At 41.3% G+C, this 22,806-nt stretch overlaps 1 protein-coding gene across 1 annotated transcript in view; it reads right to left on the bottom strand.

Moving 5' to 3' along the window:
• The window catches only part of LOC124286827 (protein FORGETTER 1-like), a 327,576-nt gene extending 308,381 nt beyond the window's left edge, over positions 1–19,195 (bottom strand). The window contains 2 exon segments of the mRNA XM_046723267.1: positions 12,409–12,597; positions 18,938–19,195. Coding sequence (XP_046579223.1) covers positions 12,409–12,596 — 188 coding nt within the window. The 5' untranslated portion in view covers position 12,597; positions 18,938–19,195.
• Between the last annotated feature and the right edge of the window lie 3,611 nt (positions 19,196–22,806).

Here is a 22,806-nt window from a genome sequence, read left to right as displayed (position 1 = left end):
GTAATCAGAAAATTATTCTAAAAAGATTTCTTAAATAATATGTATGGTCACCTATTTCCCGAAACTAGAGGTTTTCCGTTCGGCAACATGACACAACAGCGGAAAATACCTCCGTTTTCGAAGCTTCGTATGAATAACATGCGAGGCGAATCGTGTGATGGTGGATCATTATTTGAAAGCTCGGAACATCAACTATACCACTGTACCCTTGCCGAGAGTATTTACAGAGTTGTAAGAAGCGATTTTAGTGGATAAAGTTTGGTTTCTAATGATGCTTTTTCGCCACAGTCTGCTATAAGGATAGTGATTGGTCAAAATCGGGCACGTCACCCAAGGCAGCCAATCATATTACAGCAATGGATACCACCCTCGTAAACGAAAACTTTTAGATTTAGGTCAAAGTTTTGGGTAAAATCATGCTGTTCTGAACGTGTTACGCAAAAAATCACCACCTATACGTATATTATGGAACTTAGTGGACGTATCATGCTAGGTTATGGCCTGTGCCAAAAATGCTTCATGCATATATTTTCATTAAACATGGTGTCCAAGCGTGAAGTTCGAGGTGACGAAAGCCGAGATGTCACTTGAATTACAATACACGATCGCTCAAAAAAGATGGAAATAGTTAAGAAATACTGTTGCTCTACCACCATGTATAGTGTAATAAAACACACTTTCGCCCTGAACTATTATAGTTAAAGTACGAGGATGCTTGCGTCCAAGTGCTTTAATGTTATAATAGTTCAGGGCGGAAGTGTGCTTTATTACATTATACATGGTGGTAGAGCGAACTGTATTTCTTTTCTAAGATGCCAAATTTAATACTTTCTAAGGATAATTACGATTAATTTAAGGCAGAAAACAAACGACGGTGTCGGTGACCTAAATTAAGAATCCTCGCACAGGGCTAACTGGCGCGCTGTTCTATTGATGTGTCTGCCCGCCTACATTAAGATGAACGTTACCAGAAAAAAACAAATGATAACAGTTTGATGACGGTTTACGTTCGGATTAAATATCTTCTCTGAACGTATACCATATGGGGCAATATGAACGTCGCATTTCTACTACCAACGTAAGTTTAGATCAGTACATCCAGATGAAGCTGAGTAGTCAAGCGACATTCCACCATTGCATTGTGGGAATGTAAACATTGCGAACGTTACCGTGACGCTGAAAACTTGTGAGTCGAATTGACACATTTTAACCGTCGTAAAACATAAACGTAATGTTTCCACCAGTGATGTTAGCTGCGTGAAGCAACTGCAAACCAAGAAACGGGATGCAAGGAGTAGTTTACTGAAGGAGGCTGTACGAGGCGATGACAACTGACATGCATCATGACCTCGCTTACATTGTGACGTAATGTAAAATGGTTCCATTACGAGGGGGCACACTAGAATGGCGCAGTGAAGGGATAACGTCATTCTATTGTTACGTCATCAAAAAACTATACCTTTATTGTCTGATAATGTAGTTTTTTTCGATTGTTCTAACCGCTAGGCATCTTAGAATAAGTTATAATGTACGTTTGACAATCTTAATGAGTATTGCTGTTGACTTTATTCTTCAGTTTATTCAATTTGTTTAATTATTTTCTCGAAACATTGTTACTTTGCTCTTTGACAACTTTGATATGGACCCGTTGCCAAAGCATGTGTCCGAGAATTGTTAATAATAACATTGCGAAAAATAGTTTATAATTCTAATCCTGTCGATAATATATGGTCATTTGAAATTTGATAAGCGTTTTCAGACATTGTGAAAAGTGATAGATTTGATAAAATAGTCATATGTAAGTTAGGTCCGAAAATTATATATCCTTTTGATGCGACTACTGCCTGGCTGGCTTACCGGCCTACCGTGTCTGGGGACTCGTAATGTCTTGGCCGGTTTTCCGGTCTACGGTGTTGAATGGGTTAATTTATTTCAAGCTCTTGAAACCATCATTTAGTGTACTGGATAAATTTAGAATACAAAGCCGAAGTGCTAAGGTGATGGTAGGCAAGTCCCAGTGTATATGAGTAATCCAGGTCATCTGCTGAAGTACTCAAGGGAAGTTGGAGCTTCTCAACAATCCAAACGAGCACCTGAGCTGTTCTACTGCTGCAAAACTACCCCCAGAGGTAGATATCTCAGAGTGAACAGGAGATGCGGGCATGACTTGTTGGACTGGATCAATCTCGGGAGGTGGACCAGATGAAGAAGCAGCTGCTATGGAAGCCGGATGGGCTGAAGAAGAAGGCTGCATTTGGTTCCAGGCTGAGGTAATGGCCCTGATTATCATATCTAGATCTGGAGTCGGTGTAGGAGTGGGATCGTGATCAGGTTCCCATGACTCAGCAATGATAATAGAGTGGATTGAAGGATTCGAAGAGCTTGTAGGCGGAACATCATATGAGACTGAAGGCCTGTGAGCAGTATCGGAACAATGATCACCCGAATGGTCAGAAGAACTGTAGTGAGACCTTGACATAGCACATACCAAAGCTGATTGGTTAGCCGGTGATCTGGATCTCCAAGACGATCTGTCATGGCTAGGTGATTCGGTATGATATTAAGAACTAGTCCGGGTCAATATAGTTCTAGTTGATGATCTGGTTCGGACTGGTACTCTAGTTCGACCATCTGAATGGGATCAGACATGAGATGTGGATCTGCACTGTGATCCAGGTCAGTCAATGGCTCTGTAAGGTGATTAAGATGGGTTTGCTGATCTGGGTCATAAGTTGATCTGGATCTGTAAGGTGATCTGGATCGGTTCAATGCACTAACGGGAAACTGTGATCTGGATCGGTAAGGTGATCTGGTGATCTGGTTTGCAGTTGTGATTTAGAAGCGTTAGGTGATCTGGATCGTTCCGGTGATCTGGTTCGCAGTTGTGATCTGGATTGGTTCAGTGATCTGGATCGGTCTGATGAACTAGCTCCAAGTCGTGATCTGGATTGGTTTGGTGATCTGGATCGGTCCGGTGATCTGATTCAAAGTTGTGATCTGGATCCTTTCGATGATCTGGATCACTTAGGTGATCTGGATTGTAGTTGTGATCTGGATTGTGACTGTGAACTGGATCTGTTCATTAATCCTGTCCGTTTCGGTGAACTGGATCGTACTAGTGATGTAGGTGGAGGCCGTGTAATCTGGATCCATCTGGTGATCTGGATCAGCACAGTGACCTGGATAGGAATTGTGATCTGGAATGGTTCAGTGAATGTAATTGGAGAGATCAGGTGATCTGAATGGAGACAGTGAGCTGGAACGCTCAGGTAATCTGTATCAAGTTGGTAATATTGATCGGGATGGTGATCTAGATTGGCGATTAGGTGATGAAGTGCAGACTCTTGATACAGTCACTGGAAGACGAGTGAGGATCGAGGGATGAGAAATTTGTCTTGCATTGCGCACAAAACTTCCTTTTCCTTGACTGATGATCTCTTTTCCCTATGATGTTAGGGTGACATAGTGTCCCTTAAACAGCACGGGACATTACAGCACGTCCACACTGCCATGCGACAAGAAAGAGAATGATCATTCAGAGGTAGTCATGTGGGCTATTAGTGGAGCATGCTGCAAACTGCATTAGGGACTATAAAGCTAATTAAGGAGAGCAGCATGGAGTGCACGGGCGATTGTACAAGGAGGCCTATGGAAAAAGGTTTATAGTCGTTCCACTACAAGTCAAAGTGAGAGAAAGAGGTGCAAGCCGTGAGATAGGATAAGTTTAAAAATGAGACTTTTATTTCTGTTGGTTTCATGTAACATTTTACAAGTGGAAGTATCTTTATAAGAAGAAGAAAAAAAAAAAAAAGTTCTTGGTGGGTTCGACTAGGCAGCATTTCCTGGGAGAAGTCCCATTCACTGTCTGGGCTGCGTGTTGAGAAGGCAAGGGCCCTGAACTGATGATAAGCCTAACCAGCCTGTATCACCCGAACCCTCTCTGCGTCATACTATCTTTAATCTGTTAAACATAATAATGTAATTTTCTGAATAAAATTGATATTTTATACTTATCCTGACTCATGCTCTTTTGCTTGTCTTCTTCTTCTTGCGAACACAGTGGAACACTTGTATCTCCCAATTGAAGCTCCCTTCAATGTAAAATCACTAATTAGTACTCACCAAGAGTTATCTCTATCCCACTCCTTCGCGCGGGAACGAGGGCGACACTTCCCGCCACATGCCTCACTCTCTCCTTATATATCGAGCCCAACACTTGAATTTTCAGGGAAATCCAAAGTGTTATGTGGGGAGGATGGGAGGGCTTACCTCATGAGTCAGGATAAGTATAAAATATCAATTTTATTCAGAAAATTACATATTTTTCCTTATCCTGACTCATGCTCTTTTGCTTGTAGAATCCTACGGATACAGAGGTGGGAATACAGAATACTTTGGATTCAGATAATTAGTGATTTGATAACTGTAATAACTGTAATAACCCCTATGGGAACTTCATAAAGGCACTGAATTGATAAATTCCTGCTGTTCAACTTACCAGCTGCCATATATGGGTTACTACAATATATATATATTATGATGAACATAAATAAAGTATTTACAACATGAATACTATGCTTAAGACTAAGATAGACTTAAGCTTGATAATAAAATACCATAAACTTCATAGAGTTGTTAGCTAATGATAGTATGATATAAAAAACCCCATAGTACTGAGCTTAAGATTGTGATTGAACTTAAAGGTCACATGCAACCAAAAAATCAAACATAATTAAAACACAATTATCACTTATTCATGACATATAATATACATTGTTGGTTATGAAAAAACATATAAACAAAATTATAAGCGTACAATCGCAAATCAAAAGTGCAAAATTGTGTACTTCGGTTTACTTCCCAAGAAACGAAGCAGCCGGGATACCGAACCCAGTCAGAGCGGGTGGGTGTGCACTCAAGTGTAACGGCTGGTACATTTGCAGATGCCCTCACGGATATTGTGTGTGTATATATAGAGATGTTGGGTTTTGTAAATACATGCTCATTTTTTGTGTATAACATTTTGCAATCAACAGACATCATAACATGTCATGTGTTCAAGTATCACACCTGCCTGTCTGTGTAATTACATAATGTGACAGAGACCGAACTCGGGCCATAAATCAATGCATTTTGTTTATGGTGTATAGCCTGATTGGTGTTATGTTCAAATTGCATGTGGTCAGTGATCGCAGCTGTGTATTGAATATTGTCATTAGCAGACAGGCAGGCAGACACACAGGTGTCAATAAAACAAGACATTGAGTTTTGTCTGTGACAACGACAAATCTATATCACAGTTAGAAATTCTGTCAACGCTAAATAATGACATTGCTTTTAAGTATCGAACTGAGAAAGTGACTCGGGTAAGAAGAACGCGTGGTGGTGAAATAGACAAATGAAATTATATAAACAGTTTATTTACTGTCATAACATATTAAAAGCTCGTGCCTGTGAGATATCAACAAAACATTAGAAAAATAGCTCACACCAAAGCCTTCACCAAGTATTCACCGGACAACCCGCTTCCAAGCTGCGCGAACCTACTTCACCGCGCACGTGCTATGAGCGCAGCCCAGCTGTTGAAACCCATTTTCCCCAGAAAAGTCGAGGGAAAATTAGTGAAACGTTTGAACTCCGATTTTGCGCGTTTTTTTTCATCACGTTATTTTTCAACTTTATGAGTTGAATTTGCATTTTTGACGATTTGTTTTGGTAAGACCATACCGAAAGGTATCAGAATCTGCAAAGTTGTGTTTTACGTTGCATGTGACCTTTAAGCTAAAATATATAATAGTATAAACTTCATGGAGTTATTAGCTATATAGTACTGTTGTGAAATAAGCAGTAAAAATCTCGTAAGATTGACTTATCTTCTCCGAGGGACTGTCAACTGCTGAGCGAGGACCATGGGACCGAAATGGTGAATGCCTGAGACGTCCTCGGTGGTGATATCTCTCAGATAGTGGTTGGCAAACACCATATCAGATCTCCAGAAGCAGCCCTCCATGATGGTATTCAAAGAGCAATTGCCGTGTAGAGCAAGTGTTGAAGCTAGCGCTCTAATTTCATGTGGATTAGATGCTTTTGGAGGGTCGAGTCCTGCAGCCTTGTAGGCACGTAGTATGACAGTCCTGATCCATATCGAGATAGTTGTACGTGAGACTTCAGTCTGTGAAGCTGTCGATAGAGGGATGAATAATCGTTTGAGTTTATGTCGCCTCGGATTGGAACGTCGTAGATATATTTTCAGTGCTCTGACTGGGCATAATGATAGATCCAGTGTATCATGAGGTCCGAGAATTGATGAGAGAGCTGGGACGTGGAATAATCTGTCTGGTTGACCTGGCAACTGGTTCTTGGCGATGAAATCCCACAGTAGTCCCATATGTATGATGTTATGATTGTCATCAAAGCGTGTTCTCTCGTAATCTAGTGCGTGAATCTCTGACATCCTGGCTGCTGTTGCTAGGGATAACAGGAACAAAGTTTTCTGTGTCAGAAATTCGAATGATGTTGATTCCAGTGGTTCATATGCCTCACTTGTGAGGTGTTGGAGCACTATATTTAGATCCCATGCTGGAGCGCGAAACCTCTGTTTCTGATCCTCCAATCGGAATGCACGTAGTAAGGCGAGTAACTCTGGGGTCTTCGTCAGCTTGACACCCGTTCTCATAGTTATGACAGAGCTTAAAGCTGCGAGATATGTTGATACTGTTGAGCCTTTTAGACGTTTAGTCTGACGTAGGTAACATAAGTAGTCAGCCACTTGTGGATGTGTAGCATTTCTAGCTGTAAATCCTTTCTTCGCAGCATAATTTTCAAAACTGTGCCACTTGTCATCGCATTGCTGCGAGTGGAGTTACGTAAGGCAAGCGTGACTGCTTTCACCGCTCTGGCTGAATAACCTCTCTTGTTTAGACACGCCTTAATACAGTCCATACGTTGAAGTTGGAATGCTTCTGGCTTTCCGTGTGCTTGTTTGGTTTGAGGATGTATTAGTAGATTCAAGCGCTTTGGAAGTTGTAGTATTGGTTGTCCGATTTCTTGAATAAGAGTTGGAAACCACGCTCGCTGGCCAGTAGGGCTGACCAAAAATCATTTGGAGGCTCCGAAGTTTGCTTGATTCTCTGTAACACCTGTGGGATTAACGCTGGCGGGGGAACGCTGCACGCTGCTGAGTCCTTCCCACGATATGCTTAGTGCGTCCGTTGCCCATGCTAGTGGGTCTGGGACTGGTGATACGAATGTTGTCAGCTGATTGTTGAAGCGAGTGGCAAATAGGTCTATTAGTGGAGCTCCTATTTTCTTGATAATTTGTGCGAATATCTCTGTATGGAGCATCCATTCTGTAGGTGTGGCCGAGAGAGAGCGTCTGCTATTACATTCTTTGCTCCTGGAATGTGACATGCTCTGACATGTATGTTGAGATTGTCTATTAGATCGAACAATTGAAAACATAGAGTCAATAGGTTCGGGGACCTGGTTGAGCCTTGTTTGTTCACATAAAACGCCACTGTTGAATTGTCTGTGTGAATCATCAATTTGGCATTCTTTAGTAAGTTGCTCCAATGATGTATGGCGTTTACTACTGCTTGCATTTCTAGCAAGTTTATGTGTAGTTTGCTCTCTTGTTGGCTCCATAACCCTGATGCCGTCCTGTTGGCGAGGTGTGCTCCCCAACCTTGGAGCGACGCGTCTACATAGAGATGTGTTTTCAATTCCGCTCTATTAAACAGATTCCATCGCAAACATTCGATCTCTTGGTCCACCACAGTAGGTGAGGTTTGACGTGATTCGTAGACTGAATGGTTGAGGGTCGCCGAGATGAGAGTTAATGAGGACCTGTAACGGACGAACTGTAGTCTGCCTCTGACTGTCATGTCTTGAGCTGACGTGAGTAGACCCAACAGGCTCTGCCATTGTCGAGTGGTAGCGGAGAGAGTAAGGCTTGAGGGGTTATCTGTTGGATCTTGATCCATCGGTCCTCCGCTACGACGATACGATTCTGCGCTGTGAGAAATCGAATGCCTAGAAATTGCAGATCTTGCGTAGGTTCTAGGTCCGACTTGAGTAGATTTACTAACCATCCTAGCTGTGTTAGTAGCTTGATGATGAAGTTTAACTGTAGTCTGAGACGCTGTGGATCTGGATCCACTTGTATCCCGGCCGTCGAGGTAGAATGCACTGCGTAGACCTTGACGATGTAGGTAAGAGACGATAGGTTTCGTCACTCTTGTGAATAACCAGGGGGCCGATGAGATTCCGAAAGGTAGTACTTTCCATTGGTAATGCAGCCCATCTAGTGTAAACCGAAGGTATTTCCTGGAGTCGGGATGTATTGGGATGTGTAGATATGCGTCTTGCAGATCTATGCTGGCCATGTAGTCTCTGGGACGAATTAAGTGCCGTAGTTGTGGTAAGTGTATCATGCGAAACGCTGGCGGTTTGCGTAGATAGTCTCTGTTGAACGTGCTCATACTGTAGATGAGACGAAACTTTTCTTTGGAATTTTTCTTGGGCACTAGGAAAACTGGGGAGTAGAAGCCTGGTTCGATGTTTACTTGGTCCAGTACTTCTATGGCCTGCTTGGTTAGGAGCGTTGATACCGCTTCTCTTAACTTTGGTAGTTGTAGAGCCTGGAAGTCGAACCTCGGAGGGATGACTGTCAGCGGGCGGCGTGGCCTGTAGTTGTATGCGATGTCCGTGCTGTAGGATGTTGGAGACATATGGATCCTCTAGGAATCCCCAGTTTTCCCAGTGAAGTTGAAGGCGTCCACCCACTTGAGATGGTAGTACTGGAACGGCTGGGGGTGGAAGACTCCAGTCGTTCCGAACCTGTCCTTCATCGTTTATAATTGCGGGAGCCTCTGGATGACCTGCCTCTTCCCGATGCTCCTCTGTAATTGCCGTATGGGCCTCTGCGAAGTTTGTCTGATGACGCTTGCTAGCGTATCCATAGACTTTATCATGAGTACCTCTCTTGAGTCTTTAGAGACTTCTTTAGAGACTTTGTCTATGTTACCATCGAAGATGGACGGTGAAGACCACGGGGGCTGTGTAGAGTGGTGCGGTGAAGTGATCACCCCAATTACAGGTGGCGAGGAGACCTTGACGACGAGCCATAGTAGTAGCTGCGGATAGTGCTGTTAAGTGATCCGTAAGGAACTGCTGGTCCTTCTTCTGCATGAGGAGGGCCGAGTAAATCATTCTATCATCCTCAGATGTAGAGTCTCTGAACTTCGTGAGGAGAGTTTCGTCGACTGTTCTTGATCTGTTCAGACCAAAAAACATCCTCCTTGATATGGTTTCCATCTGGGCTAGCTTGCGGTCATCTATTCTGTAAGTCTTGGACTTGGCATCCCTGATCATCTTATAGTTATCATTGATATCTTGTGCCTTGTAAAAAGAGTCCATGTTGTGACCTGCAAACTTGTTAGCGTTGAAATGCGGCACATGAGGTGTCTGTGATTTCGTGGTTTTACTAAAGGCTGTATCCAGATTAGCTGGCACCGCTGCTATCGGGTCAATCGGGGGTAAGGTGATTGTGTCAGCATCGTCTTCCTTCATAAGATATGTGTGGGCTGAGTTCTCGTTCTTAGACAGGGAGGAAAGTTCCAGACTATTCACCATCCAATATCTTATTTCTAAGGCCGGAAAATACGATACCATCTTCATCTTCAGACATCGGGTCACAGATAATGTGTTGACGCTCCTCCGATAGTGACTGAGGTGGAGTCCTTGATGATCTGTACGTGGATCGACAAGGTGATCGATGAGGCGATCGATAAGGAGATCGGCGAGTGGAATGATGTGGTGAACGGACTGACGAGTGGCGTCTATAAGGTGACCTTCGCGGAGACTTCCTTGGCAAACGCTGGTAGCTTGGCGAAGCTCTCGGTGACTCTCTTAATGATCTTCTAGATGAGGATGACTTGGAGCCACTTAACCTTCGTGAAGGTTGAGAGTCTGAGTCGGAATCATGGGATGAGAGGATCTTGCTTCGCGAACGTTCTCTCTCATCAAGGTCCGACGTAGGTGATACAGACATCCTCCGTGAAGCCTTCCGTGACTGCTTAGGATCGGGGTCCTTCGTGCAGGCGGGCTGGGTCGCCCTTCGCGGAGGCTTAGCGACGGGCTGGGCCGCCCTTCGTGGAGACGTGCAAACGGGCTGGGTCGCCCTACACGCTAGCGGGCTGGGTCTCCCTACGCGGAGACGTGCAAACGGGCTGGGTCGCCCTACACGGAGGTATGGGGGTGGGCTGGGTCGCCCGTGGCTCTAAAGGCCTCCGAAGACCGTAGCGATCTTCCATCATCTTCATGATGTTGTTCATCAGGTCGTCTGGGACGGTCTGCGCTGAAGTAGTTGCTGCCTTCTCTACGATGGTAGCGACGGGACCCTCAGGACGATTCTCTGACATCAGCGTAGGTGCCTCAGCCTGCGTGCTAATCTGCGCTGATGTTATAGTTGCCGACACTGGCCGCTTCTTCCGCCGTACATCTGGAATGATGATCGGATCATCATCATCAAACAGGCCCATCTCTGCAACGGGAACAATCTCGGCTGAGAAAGTACTGCTGGATTTCGATGATTTCCCCTGCGACGTGGATGTAGCCCTGGGGGAGCGGAGTCTGCGTTGTGACGACGTGGAAGCCCTCCTAGTCTTTGGCTGCGACGACGGAATGTCCGGGGATGCAGGTCACTTCTTGAGGTAGCGGACTGCGTCCCACACCTCTCCTCCGAGGGTAACTCTAGCGGAACACCAGACGGGAGGGGGTCGTCCGACAACAGTTGACAGGGTAAGGACTCTGGTGTATTAGCCATGGCTAAAATCTGTTTACGTGACCTATCTGCTGCGCGTCTCAAGACGCATAATAAATATTTATCAACGGCAGAATTGGATAAAGGCAGAAGTGGCACCCTCGTTCCCGCGCAAAGGAGTGGGATAGAGATAACTCTTGGTGAGTACTAATTAGTGATTTTACATTGAAGGGAGCTTCAATTGGGAGATACAAGTGTTCCACTGTGTTCGCAAGAAGAAGAAGACAAGCAAAAGAGCATGAGTCATGATAAGGAAAAATATAATAAATTTATATACTGCCTGGTTTTTTTTTTCTTTTCATAATGGGAGATATTTTCTCAATTTATCACAAAGGCCTAAGTCTTATAAATTTGGTAGGACTGTATAATGACGTTCTAGCCAAGGATCATAGTTATTGGAGGTCACATGTGATCTCTTAAATTATTGCAATATATCGCAATATGAGAATCAGGGCAATATCCAGCCCTATTTTCAATACTTTCAGCTATCAACCAATCCAAATGAAGATAGAATATTCCTGCCAAAACATAAGCCATAAATGTGCAAGGGAGGGGTATGTCACTTTTCTGTGTGTGCCAAAGCAGCACTCTCCTACCCAGATTTCCATGCGGCAAGCCAGCATAGAACCTCTGCCACAGGCCAGAATGATGTGACGATTCGTCACATCTTGCACCGTCCATTCAATATAATCTACATATTTCCTAACTCTTTTATTTTTTATGAGGCTACACATCTAATTAAACATCTTTGATAGAATGGTTTAGTTTCACTGAGAAAATATTCTAAAACATGTAACACTATTTCGATTTGCGTAGCGATCTTTTGTTTACATAGGTTATACAGCTCCACGTGCTGTCTTCAAAGCCGACGGAGAGCAAACGATGCAACCAGTTTGATATCTATATATGTACTGTCATAAATGTTACTGTTGCAGTTGTGGAAGAATATATATGGAACAATGTAACACATTGTGAAGAGTGCGCCAAAAAGCTTGCGTAAGGCCAGTCTCTTCTTACTATGAATATGTGCGTTTGTTTACAAACAAGAGAAAAGTCCGGTCATGTGATATGCAAATTAGCCTGTGGCAGTGATGTTATGCTAAGTCATCACTGCGCCGGAGTGTGCCAAAGCAGTAGCTCCTAACTGTGTATCTATTGCTATGATATTCAGCTTCTCGTTCCTTGATCCCCCAGTAGGCTTTGCACAGTGAGCATGCTGTCAAACCAGTTAAAATTATTGCAAAATATTGATTCAGCAAAAAAAGGTTGATCCATATTTCATTACTTTCAAACTTAATTCATACATTAAAGCTATGACAACTATGAAACAGACCGCATTGGTATCAACTATCATCTCTGATGTAGACACTATTTTTACATGCATATCACCAGCAGTAAGTACTAGTATGCAGGTCATTCTTCAGTATATGCTGAAAAATTTAATACTGATTGTGATTTATGCAAAACTCAGTACAGATTAATTCTATGCTTTACATCAATTCTTATAAATACCTCTTGAGTACTGCACTGCTACAATACCAAGATGAATGCAGAGAGTCTTCTCACTATGAATTTAATTATCTCACCTGACAGTTTCATGGAGTCCATCCTCTGTCATCTGCCCAACCTCATCGTCTGCGACAGGCACCACTGGTGATGCCATGGTGACAGGTGGCGTGTATTGCTGTGACAGGGTTTGAAGTTGGGCCAGAATGGGGTCAGGTGGTGGCAAGGAGGCCAGAAATCTTGCATGGGCAGCATCGGATGTATTCATACTGATGGACGAACAAGGAAACACATTACCATAGTGACACAAACCCCTAATCACTGTCATGAAAAGTTACAGTTACCAATCAATGCTGTGAAACAGAACTCTCAACACTGACACAAGACAACACACACCACTCATCTCTAGTGTTGGGAATTGGTTGAAGTCTCACAACTGATGATTGCTTCATTACCAATGAGCAATCATCGAAAAAAGTTGATTGGCGGCATTTTTCAGATTTTTCTGTTCAGGTTGTTATTGCAGATAAATATATAAAAAAACCATGTGATTCTGTTTTTTTGTTTTATTTAGAAACTCCCAATGTAAAATGATGAAACTTTCTACTTTAAAGAGTTGACTAATATATCAAGAACATAAACTTCCCAGATTCAAGAAATATTCAGTCATGACATTTCAGCAAGTGAAGTGAGTTTTTAGGCCCTCACAACTTCTAAGATATGTTCCATTGTCAAGTGTTTCAAACACTAAACTAGTTGTTCCATAATAATTTGTGGTTAATTATGAGGAAATGTGATCGATTGCTTGGTCGTTTGGTGGCACAAGAGTAAATCTGACCCAAGGTCATGCATGTGAAACACATGGTTAGGTCACCTGTCAGACAGTACATCAATTGAACCCACATCCGGATTGAGTTGATCAAAACAATCATGAAAAAATAATTACAAAGGTAACTTTCTTAATAGGCAATCGCCGTGACATTAAAAATAGGTTCCTGTTAAGTCACGGAGAAACATGAAGATACATGTCAACACTTTACTTTGAAACAAATAACCGAAACGATATTTGCAAAACATGCAGTCCCAGAAAGTTGACAGACTATAAGAGATACCATCACTTATATTATTGGCCATTTACATGTCTTTGCAATGCTTTGAGTCAATGGCATACAGACATGAATGTTTCTGTACTCTAAGAATCTTCATATACGAATGTATTTGTGATTTTGGCATTGTTTTTTCCTTAAAAAACACGCTATACTTGTCAAACTATGTTTTCTTTTCACCTGAAAATGGCATAATATAGGGGATTTTCCATGGTGTCAGGACACCAAGTAGAAAGTACATTTACTACAGTTGATCTGTTAAGAGCAATAATCTTAAAACAACACAAGCAATTCATACTTAAATAACAATGCTTGACCAAATTAAGTTTTAAAACGTACATTGAGTAAACCTATAAAAAGTTATTGGTGTAGTCTACTTCAAATATACAAATCTTCTCGTAACACAGGTTCTAGCGGTATTTGTGGCATTATGCAGGTTTCAACAGACGACTGCCTACTTCTGACTCCTGTTTTAATTACATTCCACAAATAGGCAACAATATTGCAACAAGTATACAACAAAATAGTCCTATTTATTTCCATAACATTAGTTTTCATCTGTATTGACTGGTTCCCTTCCTCTGTATTAGCACTTCCAGTGACCAGTATCTGAGTATCATCATGTCTGTGTTCCTGACTTGAGTAATACTTTAGGTTGGTTGTGTTACCTGCATTGAAGCATTTTTTATTTAATAAAACTTTACTGAATACTTTTGTGTAATTATAGTTTCTGAACATATACATAAATATTCACTGATTACAATTAAGCTAATTAAAGAAATCTTAAAATTATGTACTCTTGTTAACATATTCCTTGTTGCATGTCCAGGTATTTTGTGCAGAACATGTACATAACAACACAACTGTAAGCAATACAACTGGTATTCATTCAGGACGAAAAATTCCTGTTATTCCGGGGATGCAAACTGGAGAGAAAGCTAGTGTTTTCACTACTGAGGAGTTAAAAACTATTTATTGACAGCTTTATTACGTCTTTCACTGGTCAAATGAAGCCAATCTCTCTGCTCTCCCTTGAGGTCCCTGCAGCCAGTTGAGTACCACTGTTATAATAATAATAAAAGGAGATACCAATTTGAAAGAACAGGTTCTCCTTGTCGAGTCCTTTTCTAATGAAAAGGCATGACATTTGGCCCCAACAAATGTAATACTCTTCATTTGAAACGTGGCAAGTTCATAAATGATGGATCGGTCAAGTCACAAGGGGGAGAGTTATTGAGCGCCTTGTGGAAGATCAGGCCTACACCAATCTTGGAAGTTCGAGACAAGCTCCAGAATTTCCAAATTCAAGACAAACTTCGGGCTGAGTATAAAACCCGCTTAAAGAAAATCTGGAGCTCAGAGCACAATGCTCGAAACTAGGTCTAAGCCACCAATACTTTTGGTGTGCCAGTTCTTTCCTATTCCTTTGGAGTAGTTGATTGGGCAAAACAGGGCATCCAGAGCCTTGACCGCCTGACCAGAAGGATCATGTCTGATAACAGAGCCCACCACCCTTGTTCCTCTCTCAATTGTTTACATATGCATGTTAAGACTCATGATGAAAGCAAGGAATTCCACAGCTATTGTAAACGTGCTAAGATTGTTGGACAGAATCTGAAATTTGAGGTTAATTTTGTTGATGGCAATGTACTGCTGGATGGTACAGCGATGGGAGTAAACCAGGTGAAGTCCTTCACCAAGTCTGCCCAGAGTAGGTCATTTGTGGAGACGTTTTCTGAGAAACCATTGCATTGTGTGTAGATGCAGTGTGTGGAACAGAATAGCAATCCAACCGACTCCTTTGCCTGGATGAAGTCATCTGGTCTTAAATGTGAAACTGAGGGCTTTCTTTTTGCTGCTCAGGACCAGTCACTCCCTACTCGCTATCGCCTAAATGTGATTTTTAAAGAACATATCAATATGAAATGTTGACTTCGCAATGCATTTACAGAGACTGTCCAACACCTTGTCAGTGGATGCCCTTCCTTGGCACAAACAGCATACCTTAAATGACATGATGGCATGACTCGTTGCCTCTACTATCTACTATTGCCATGCCTGTGGCTTTGACTCTTTGGTCCATCCATGGTACGACCCTGAACATGTCCAGGGCATCAGGGAAAATGATGCTTTTAAACTTCTTTGGATAAGGCCCATAAACAGCCTCAGAAGAATTCCAGCCAACAAACCTGATTTTGTCCTTTTTGATAAAGCTAATGAATTTATTTATATCACTTAATTTTCTGTCCCTTTTGACAGAAGTGTGATTGGTAAGATTCAAGAAAAGCATGCTGAATATGCAGACATCACCTTTGAAATGACTCGCTTGCATCCCAAGTACACTGTAGTCAGACTCTCCCATAGTTGGTACCTACATATTCTCCAGAAAGTTCTAGGTGGGTTTGACTGGGCAGCGTTTCCTGGGAGAAGTCCCCACTCACTGTCTGGGCTGCATCTACAGATGACAAGGGCCCTGAGTTGATGATGAGCCTTACATACCTCAGGGTTTTACACCGACTTTGAAAAATGGGAGTCATGGTGATTCATAGTATTCATTTTGGGGAGTCATTTTAAATATTTGGGAGTCATGAAAATTTTAGTGTAATATTTCTTTGTGTAAATCAAAAAGTAAGAGTTTTGCCAAGATTTTGTTGTTTTGTGTTGTATTGTCATTTATATGGTTTGTTAATAAATAGTACATTTTTTTACTGTTTAGTTAAATCAGAACAAACACCAGTATACTGAACAAATAATCACACTTGTGATTTATTCACTGTAATTGTCAGTTATTAACATGAACTGAAAGAAACATCTGATGAAGACCTTTAGCAAGTCTATTTACTGACAACTGACAACATTTGTGAACTTTGTGACAAGTTATCACTTGCAAAGGTGAGTCCCCACGAATCACTTAATTGGCATGATATTTGTTTTAATCATTCTCAGTATGTGACTGTGTATGTCACACCACTAAATGCAACTACAGTGTAGTTCAATTGAAACAGCCAGGATTACTGTCTCCTCTGAGTTCTCTGGAACAATCTGACAGCTCTTTCAAAATCAAACTATCATCGAAAACTATCATTGTTTGCTTATCAAATCAATTTTATTGAACTGAATTCTCAGGGTCACTGATAAAACATGCATCAAGCTTGACTCATATTATAATAATTTGAGAGTCCTTTACAAAAGTGTTGCGTCAAATACCCAGGAATCATGCCTCATGTAAAACCCTGAAGCCTCACTGTGCCAGGAATACCTAGTGAGAGAGTTTAGTTTTAGTTCGCTGCACTCAGCCATATTCCAGCTATATGGCGGCAGTCTGTAAATATATGAGTCTGGACCAGACAATCCAGTGATCAACAGCATGAGCATTGATCTGCGCAATTGGGAACAGATGACATGTGTCAACCAAGCCAGCGAGCCTGACCACCCAATCCCATTAGTCGCCTCTTACGACAAGCATGGGTTACTGAAGGTTCATTCCAACCAGTACCTTCACGGGTCGCCAGTATCACCTAAACTCTCTCTCTGCTGCATTTTCATATTAATCTGTAAAACATAATAATAGTCCACTTATCATGCACATTGTGCCCAAACAATCTGATTATTATTACCCCGGATAGCCCAAGCTGCCTGTTAGGAATTAGAGGGTTATAGTCACATGACTTTATCCCACGGAGTACCCATTTCTGCTGGGTGAACAGAGGCAATTTTGAACAAACACACTTGCCTGTACCCTCCTCAAATCTTTCAGCTCATTCATGTGTTTCATTTTGGACGAGTCCACACATTAAGATAACTGAATGCCAAGAAATGTTTAGCCTGCAACTTTGCTCTATCGCGGTACTTGGTATATCCGTAATCTGAAATGCAATTGGGAACTTATAAGGCCTATTTTATTAGGACATCTGATGAACATGACATTTAATGAACATATTTGTGAAAAAATTATCATTTTATCTTTTGATAGTTTTTCACCGATAGCCATTAGTCAAACGAAGCCAGTTAATCCTTACCAAGGGAGAGAACTCCATCATATCACGGATAACAAAAACATTATTATCCGGGAGATAAACATAGCTCATGACATTACTTCTGCTATCGTATATGGCAACAATTATATGCAGGTGACCTAGTTTAGATGGAGTGGAAGGTTCATATATGACACATAAATATTATAGCAGGTACCTGATGGATGGGGTTGTACAGATTCCAAAAGATTCCAGAGTTTAATGTTAATATTACTGCTGGATAATACTTACGAAGATTCGATACATCCTGCTGGTTTCCAAAATGTAAACAAGCAACTGACATCTGGCTGCCGATTTACATATGCAAATCACCGCTAGGAGGCTTGTCTCACGCGGAAAACCGGAAATACCATTTTCTGCGATACGATGAATGCCACGATACGAGGTCGGAGTATAATTGAGAAAATACGCTGACAGTGGTAGAAGTTAATCTATAGCATTTTCAAAAACATTTTCCATTGCAAAGTACACTGAAAGGCTTGTACTGGGCCTGTACACGTGTGTTTTCCTTTCAGACAAACAAGGGAAATGTCAATTCCTGTGATGAGCCTTCAACCATCTCGCTCAATAAGGCAATTAGAGCTGAATCATGCAATCAAACGAGAGCTGAATAAGTGCTGGGTTATTAATTATGTGAAGCAGAACTGACAAAACGGAAGTCACAGCAAAATTAGATTTCTCACAAAAGGTACACACATATGTTAATATGGTTAGAAGTTAAACCCAACCATGAACCTTCTACATAACATGTAAGAAAATGTGGTATGATAGGAGAGAGCAGTACATGTCGTCTGCAGTACACGTCTTAACCTGTACCACAAATTACTATCCCTCAACTGACACTGGGCACCTAAGGGGCCGTTCATAATTTATGGCTAGGAGGGGACCCTGGGGTGATGATGATTTTAAGGGGGATGGGGGGAACCCATTTTGTTCTGGGGAGGTAGGAGGGGGGTGTCATCAAGTTTGTACACATGTACTAGGGGGTCAGCAATTTGTACATGAAATATATAAAAATGAAAGAGTTCCTTACACACCCCTCGCCTATTTCATAAGGTGCTTTTCATTACTTGCATATCATTGTATTTTTTGAAAAAGATAGGTGGGGGTACTTAAAAACTCTTACCTTTGAAAATCATGCTTAGAAATTATGGGAAGGGGGATCATTGATTTTGTACATGACATGCAGGGGGAACACTTAATTTGTACATAAATTTGAGGAGGGGGTCATTCACAATGTACATGCTTCTCGATAAAATTCATCATCATCACACACACACACGCACCCATGAATTATGAACGGTCCCTAATACAGTATGTTAACAATATTGACGTAGAGAATTGTCCACCAGACCGAGCAGTAGGCAAGGTACATGCAAGCACCGATCGCTCTGTGCATTAGGCTAGTTGACTCCATCCCACCTGGCGGGTTTGACATGCCGTGGAAGTTAATGTACCGTGTTATTTACCTTGAGAATTACACGAAATTCTCTGTGCTGAGCTATCCTCGAGTTGAATTCTTTTCGCTTTTCTCGTTTGCCGAATGGCATCGGCGCGCAGAGTGGGGGTTTCCTCGATGATTAAGGGGTAACTTCAAAAAATATATTTAGATTAATAAATGATTGACAATGAGAAGAAAATTTGGTTTGATATGATCAACATATTTACAATTTTTAGAAAACAGCTGACGACGTATTCCCGCCATCTTGTTTAACTCTGTGTGTCGAAGAGCATTGTGGTCAGCGCTGTTCTAAACTGGTTCCCGGCTGCCTTTACGCGCATCAACTTGCGCCGATGCTCGGACACTGTATGTGCACGTGTATTTGACATCGCCAGGATTGGTCAAGTTGGACTGGTGTCGTGCTGAAAGAGTATGGGAGTTACGATCATCGCAGAGCTGAGGTCGCTTTGTGCCATTAGGCCCTGGATACTAGGTGTAGTGTAATATTTCACTGTCATTTTCGCGTGCGATTAAAAGAACATGAACACCGAAACGAAAAAGTTATTACTTTACAGGGAATCTAATCAAATGGGCCGAAGGACAACAGTACCGAGAAATGCAAAGTCAAATGGGCCGTGGTGAAAGTCAAATAGGCCGTGAAAAAATGTCAAAATGGCCTTATTCTTAGTCATATATTATGGGCCGAACAAGAAAAAGTTTACAAAAGTTTTAAAGTTTTTATTGACATACATAGCATTAAAACAACATGTCTTTGCATTTAATGACAGTTTGCCTTCCTCTGTTGTGTGGCTGTGGGTATGTTTTTGGACTTGGTCTCGGCAACAGTTGCCTTAACGGGACATTTGCTGCATCTGTCGTATATCTTATTCTGAGTGACCTCCCGAAAGACTTAATTGAATAACTTTAATATAAAGTCAAAAACAATAAAATCAAATATAGAAATATTCAGGTATAGTATGGTTGATATAATACGATTAAGATGTAACAATATCTTTATTACGTAGATGAATCCGTTCCTCTCTACCGGCTTGGGTTATGATTTCTGTGATCCGTCCGATATCAACGTGTATGGAGGATCTTCCACCTCCCGCTCCAACTTACAACAACAACAACAACAAACATCCTGTACAGATTAGTCATGACACTGTGTCAAGACACTAAACAATGAGTCACATGTTCAAATTCCATTTAAAATAACAACAACAACCAACTGAACACTATTTACATTATATTATTATGTAATTTATGAAATTGATATTTTTCGGCTTTTCTTTTACTTTTTATTTTGGCCTAGATGACTTGTGGCCTCGGCCCATTTGAGGGCCGAAAAAAAGTCAAATGGGCCGAGGCCAAAAGTCAAATGGGCCAAAATAAAAAGCCCCAAACTGAGTCCTAAATGCAGCCACAAATGATTTTCAAATTTGTATTTCAGAACCTGTGATAATTTCACTAACTATAATTTATTTAGTACACTGAACATACATCGGGCGTTGTCGATATATCAAACTCGATTATCAAGTGTATAATATCTGAATTCATTTATGATAAATAAGCTTGACGATGAAGAACTATCATTCATTTGAGTTTTTAGTTAGCCATACACGCGGCACAAACTAGTTATGTCCGCGAAACAGTCCACAGCTTTGATGTTTGCAACATAAACCATGCCGCAAATATTATGCCGTCATCACAATATTCGCTCTGAACAATGAAAACGTTGATTCTGTTACATAGATGGTCAAAGCTAAAAATGTTGAAAATCAAATACATTCAGTCCACTTAAAACCACATAAAAAGGTCTGAATATATCGTTTTCAGTGACTTTTCTGAGAAAGGATTGAATTAGCAATTATTTGTTGGGGACAAAGTTTCTACAGGATAAGTTTCATCATCATCTATGTTAATAATATTCAGTATTTATATATCGCCATAAAAGAACATAACATCATTTTACGAGTTATTGCTGATTTTGTGCCAATGTTAAGTGGGACACCTGGATCCACCAACTATAATACATATACCCTTTTGACGTCAGAGAGGAAAGACGCCGTTTGGGACATTTTCAATGCGAGATAGATGTTGCAGTCATGAACTGTACCAATGTATTAACAGATCATTTTCCTGCATACGTATCTCCGTCATATATTTTATGGCTCTTCTCGCGAAACAATATATTAACATAGTGTATATCAAATATTTCGAAGGCTTTCACAGCCATCGTATCTTTGGCCTGTACCGGCTCGTATAAGTGTGATATAAGAGAAGGGTCCCAGCCTAACGCTGTACAGGAGCCCAGTCAATACCGGAAGTCACACGCTCCTTCCCATTCGTGACCAACTCGTGTTATTCCGGGACAAGCCGAATAGCGTGACCAACTCGTGTTATTCCGGGACAAGCCGAATAGCGACTCGTGCCCCTCTGGAGAGATTTCATATTGGCGTAGGAACATCAGAACTACTTCAAACAGGAACGATAACTCTATTCCTGTTTGATTCCAATGGTACTTAATATCACCGAAGTACTCATACATTGTATTGCTCTTTTGGTTTTTGCTATTTATTTTAAAGGAATTAAACCTCCTTGGTACAACTAAAAGAAAAAACCCATATTCTGACGTAATTATTACCAGATATTCCCCTTATACATGTATTTCCAATTATATTTCTGAAAAAGGGTTTAATAATCACAAATGGGATTTGTTTTATCGAATATGCACAAAAAAATTCTAAAAAAAACCCCGCTACATTAAATCCCAAAGCAGAAACTCAAAAAATGACTTTTATAATATTTCTCAAACTGAACATACGTGTAACCTTGCTGTCATACCACAAGTGGACTTGTAACTGAATTCGCTGAAAAGTATATTAATGACCACAAGAAGGTCAGACTAAAATTTTCTCAGAGAATTGAAATATATGCCCAATGTTAAAGATTACAGTTGATTAGTTACATACAGATATAATATTATTGTTTTGAAACTCGTAGCGATTTATATTACTAGTGGTCAAAGCGTTGGCTCGTCACGCCGAAGACCCGGGTTCGAATCCCCACATGGGTACAATGAGTGAAGCCCATTTCTGGTGTCCCCCGCCGTGATATTGCTGGAATATTGCTAAAAGCGGCGTAAAACCAAACTCAGTCAGTCAGTATAATTACATTTCCTAAAATTGTTGGAAGCGCACGTACAATCTCCATAGCAAGCCCGCAAGATCGTCAGAAACACCCTCAGTTGGACCCATGAGAGCCGTTATGTCAACAAACGCACGTGCGTGTATTTGAATCTCTTGCCGTCAATCGCATGATTCTTATCAAAAACACCATAATAGGCAGCAAAATTTTGTTAGCTAAGTTCTTTGTACTTTCAATATGACGATATATATTTTTCATGATTTTTTAAACAATGATATAATGCCATAAACGATTTAAGTACTCGGGATTATTTTTACCAAACCACCGCAGTCATTTACGCGCGTTCTGATTGGTTTGTCGTATTTTCGCACATAACAAGCATCGAGAAGGGGACGAGTCTTCTTGCAGGTTACTGAAAGGGGCGAGTGGTGACGAATGGCTCCTTCCCAGTGCCAGCCTGGCTCCCAGTAGTCTGTCTCACAGTCCCTCAACCACATTATTTTCCCTACTGCCAAGGCCTCTCTGCAGTGCTAAAGCCTTAAATAAAGCAAGTCTAGATTTCCTCATCTGAATCTCTGGTCTCCCTGGGGCTCCTTTTCAAATTTGCTATTTTGTAAATTTGTCTGTTTGTTACTATCAAAATTATATATATTCAGAGACTAAGCATTAGTCTAGGTCCCCGGGGTCTGCTGCTACGCTTTGACACCGTTGTACATTCGTGGAACCTAAAAGTTCCTTTGCTTGGCG

Source organism: Haliotis rubra, unplaced genomic scaffold (genome assembly GCF_003918875.1).
Source record: "Haliotis rubra isolate DU_JTF1 unplaced genomic scaffold, ASM391887v1 Scf392, whole genome shotgun sequence".
Taxonomy (NCBI): Eukaryota; Metazoa; Mollusca; class Gastropoda; order Lepetellida; family Haliotidae; genus Haliotis; species Haliotis rubra.
The sequence above is the reverse complement of the archived record's forward strand: the minus strand, read 5'-3'. Positions and strand labels throughout refer to the sequence as shown.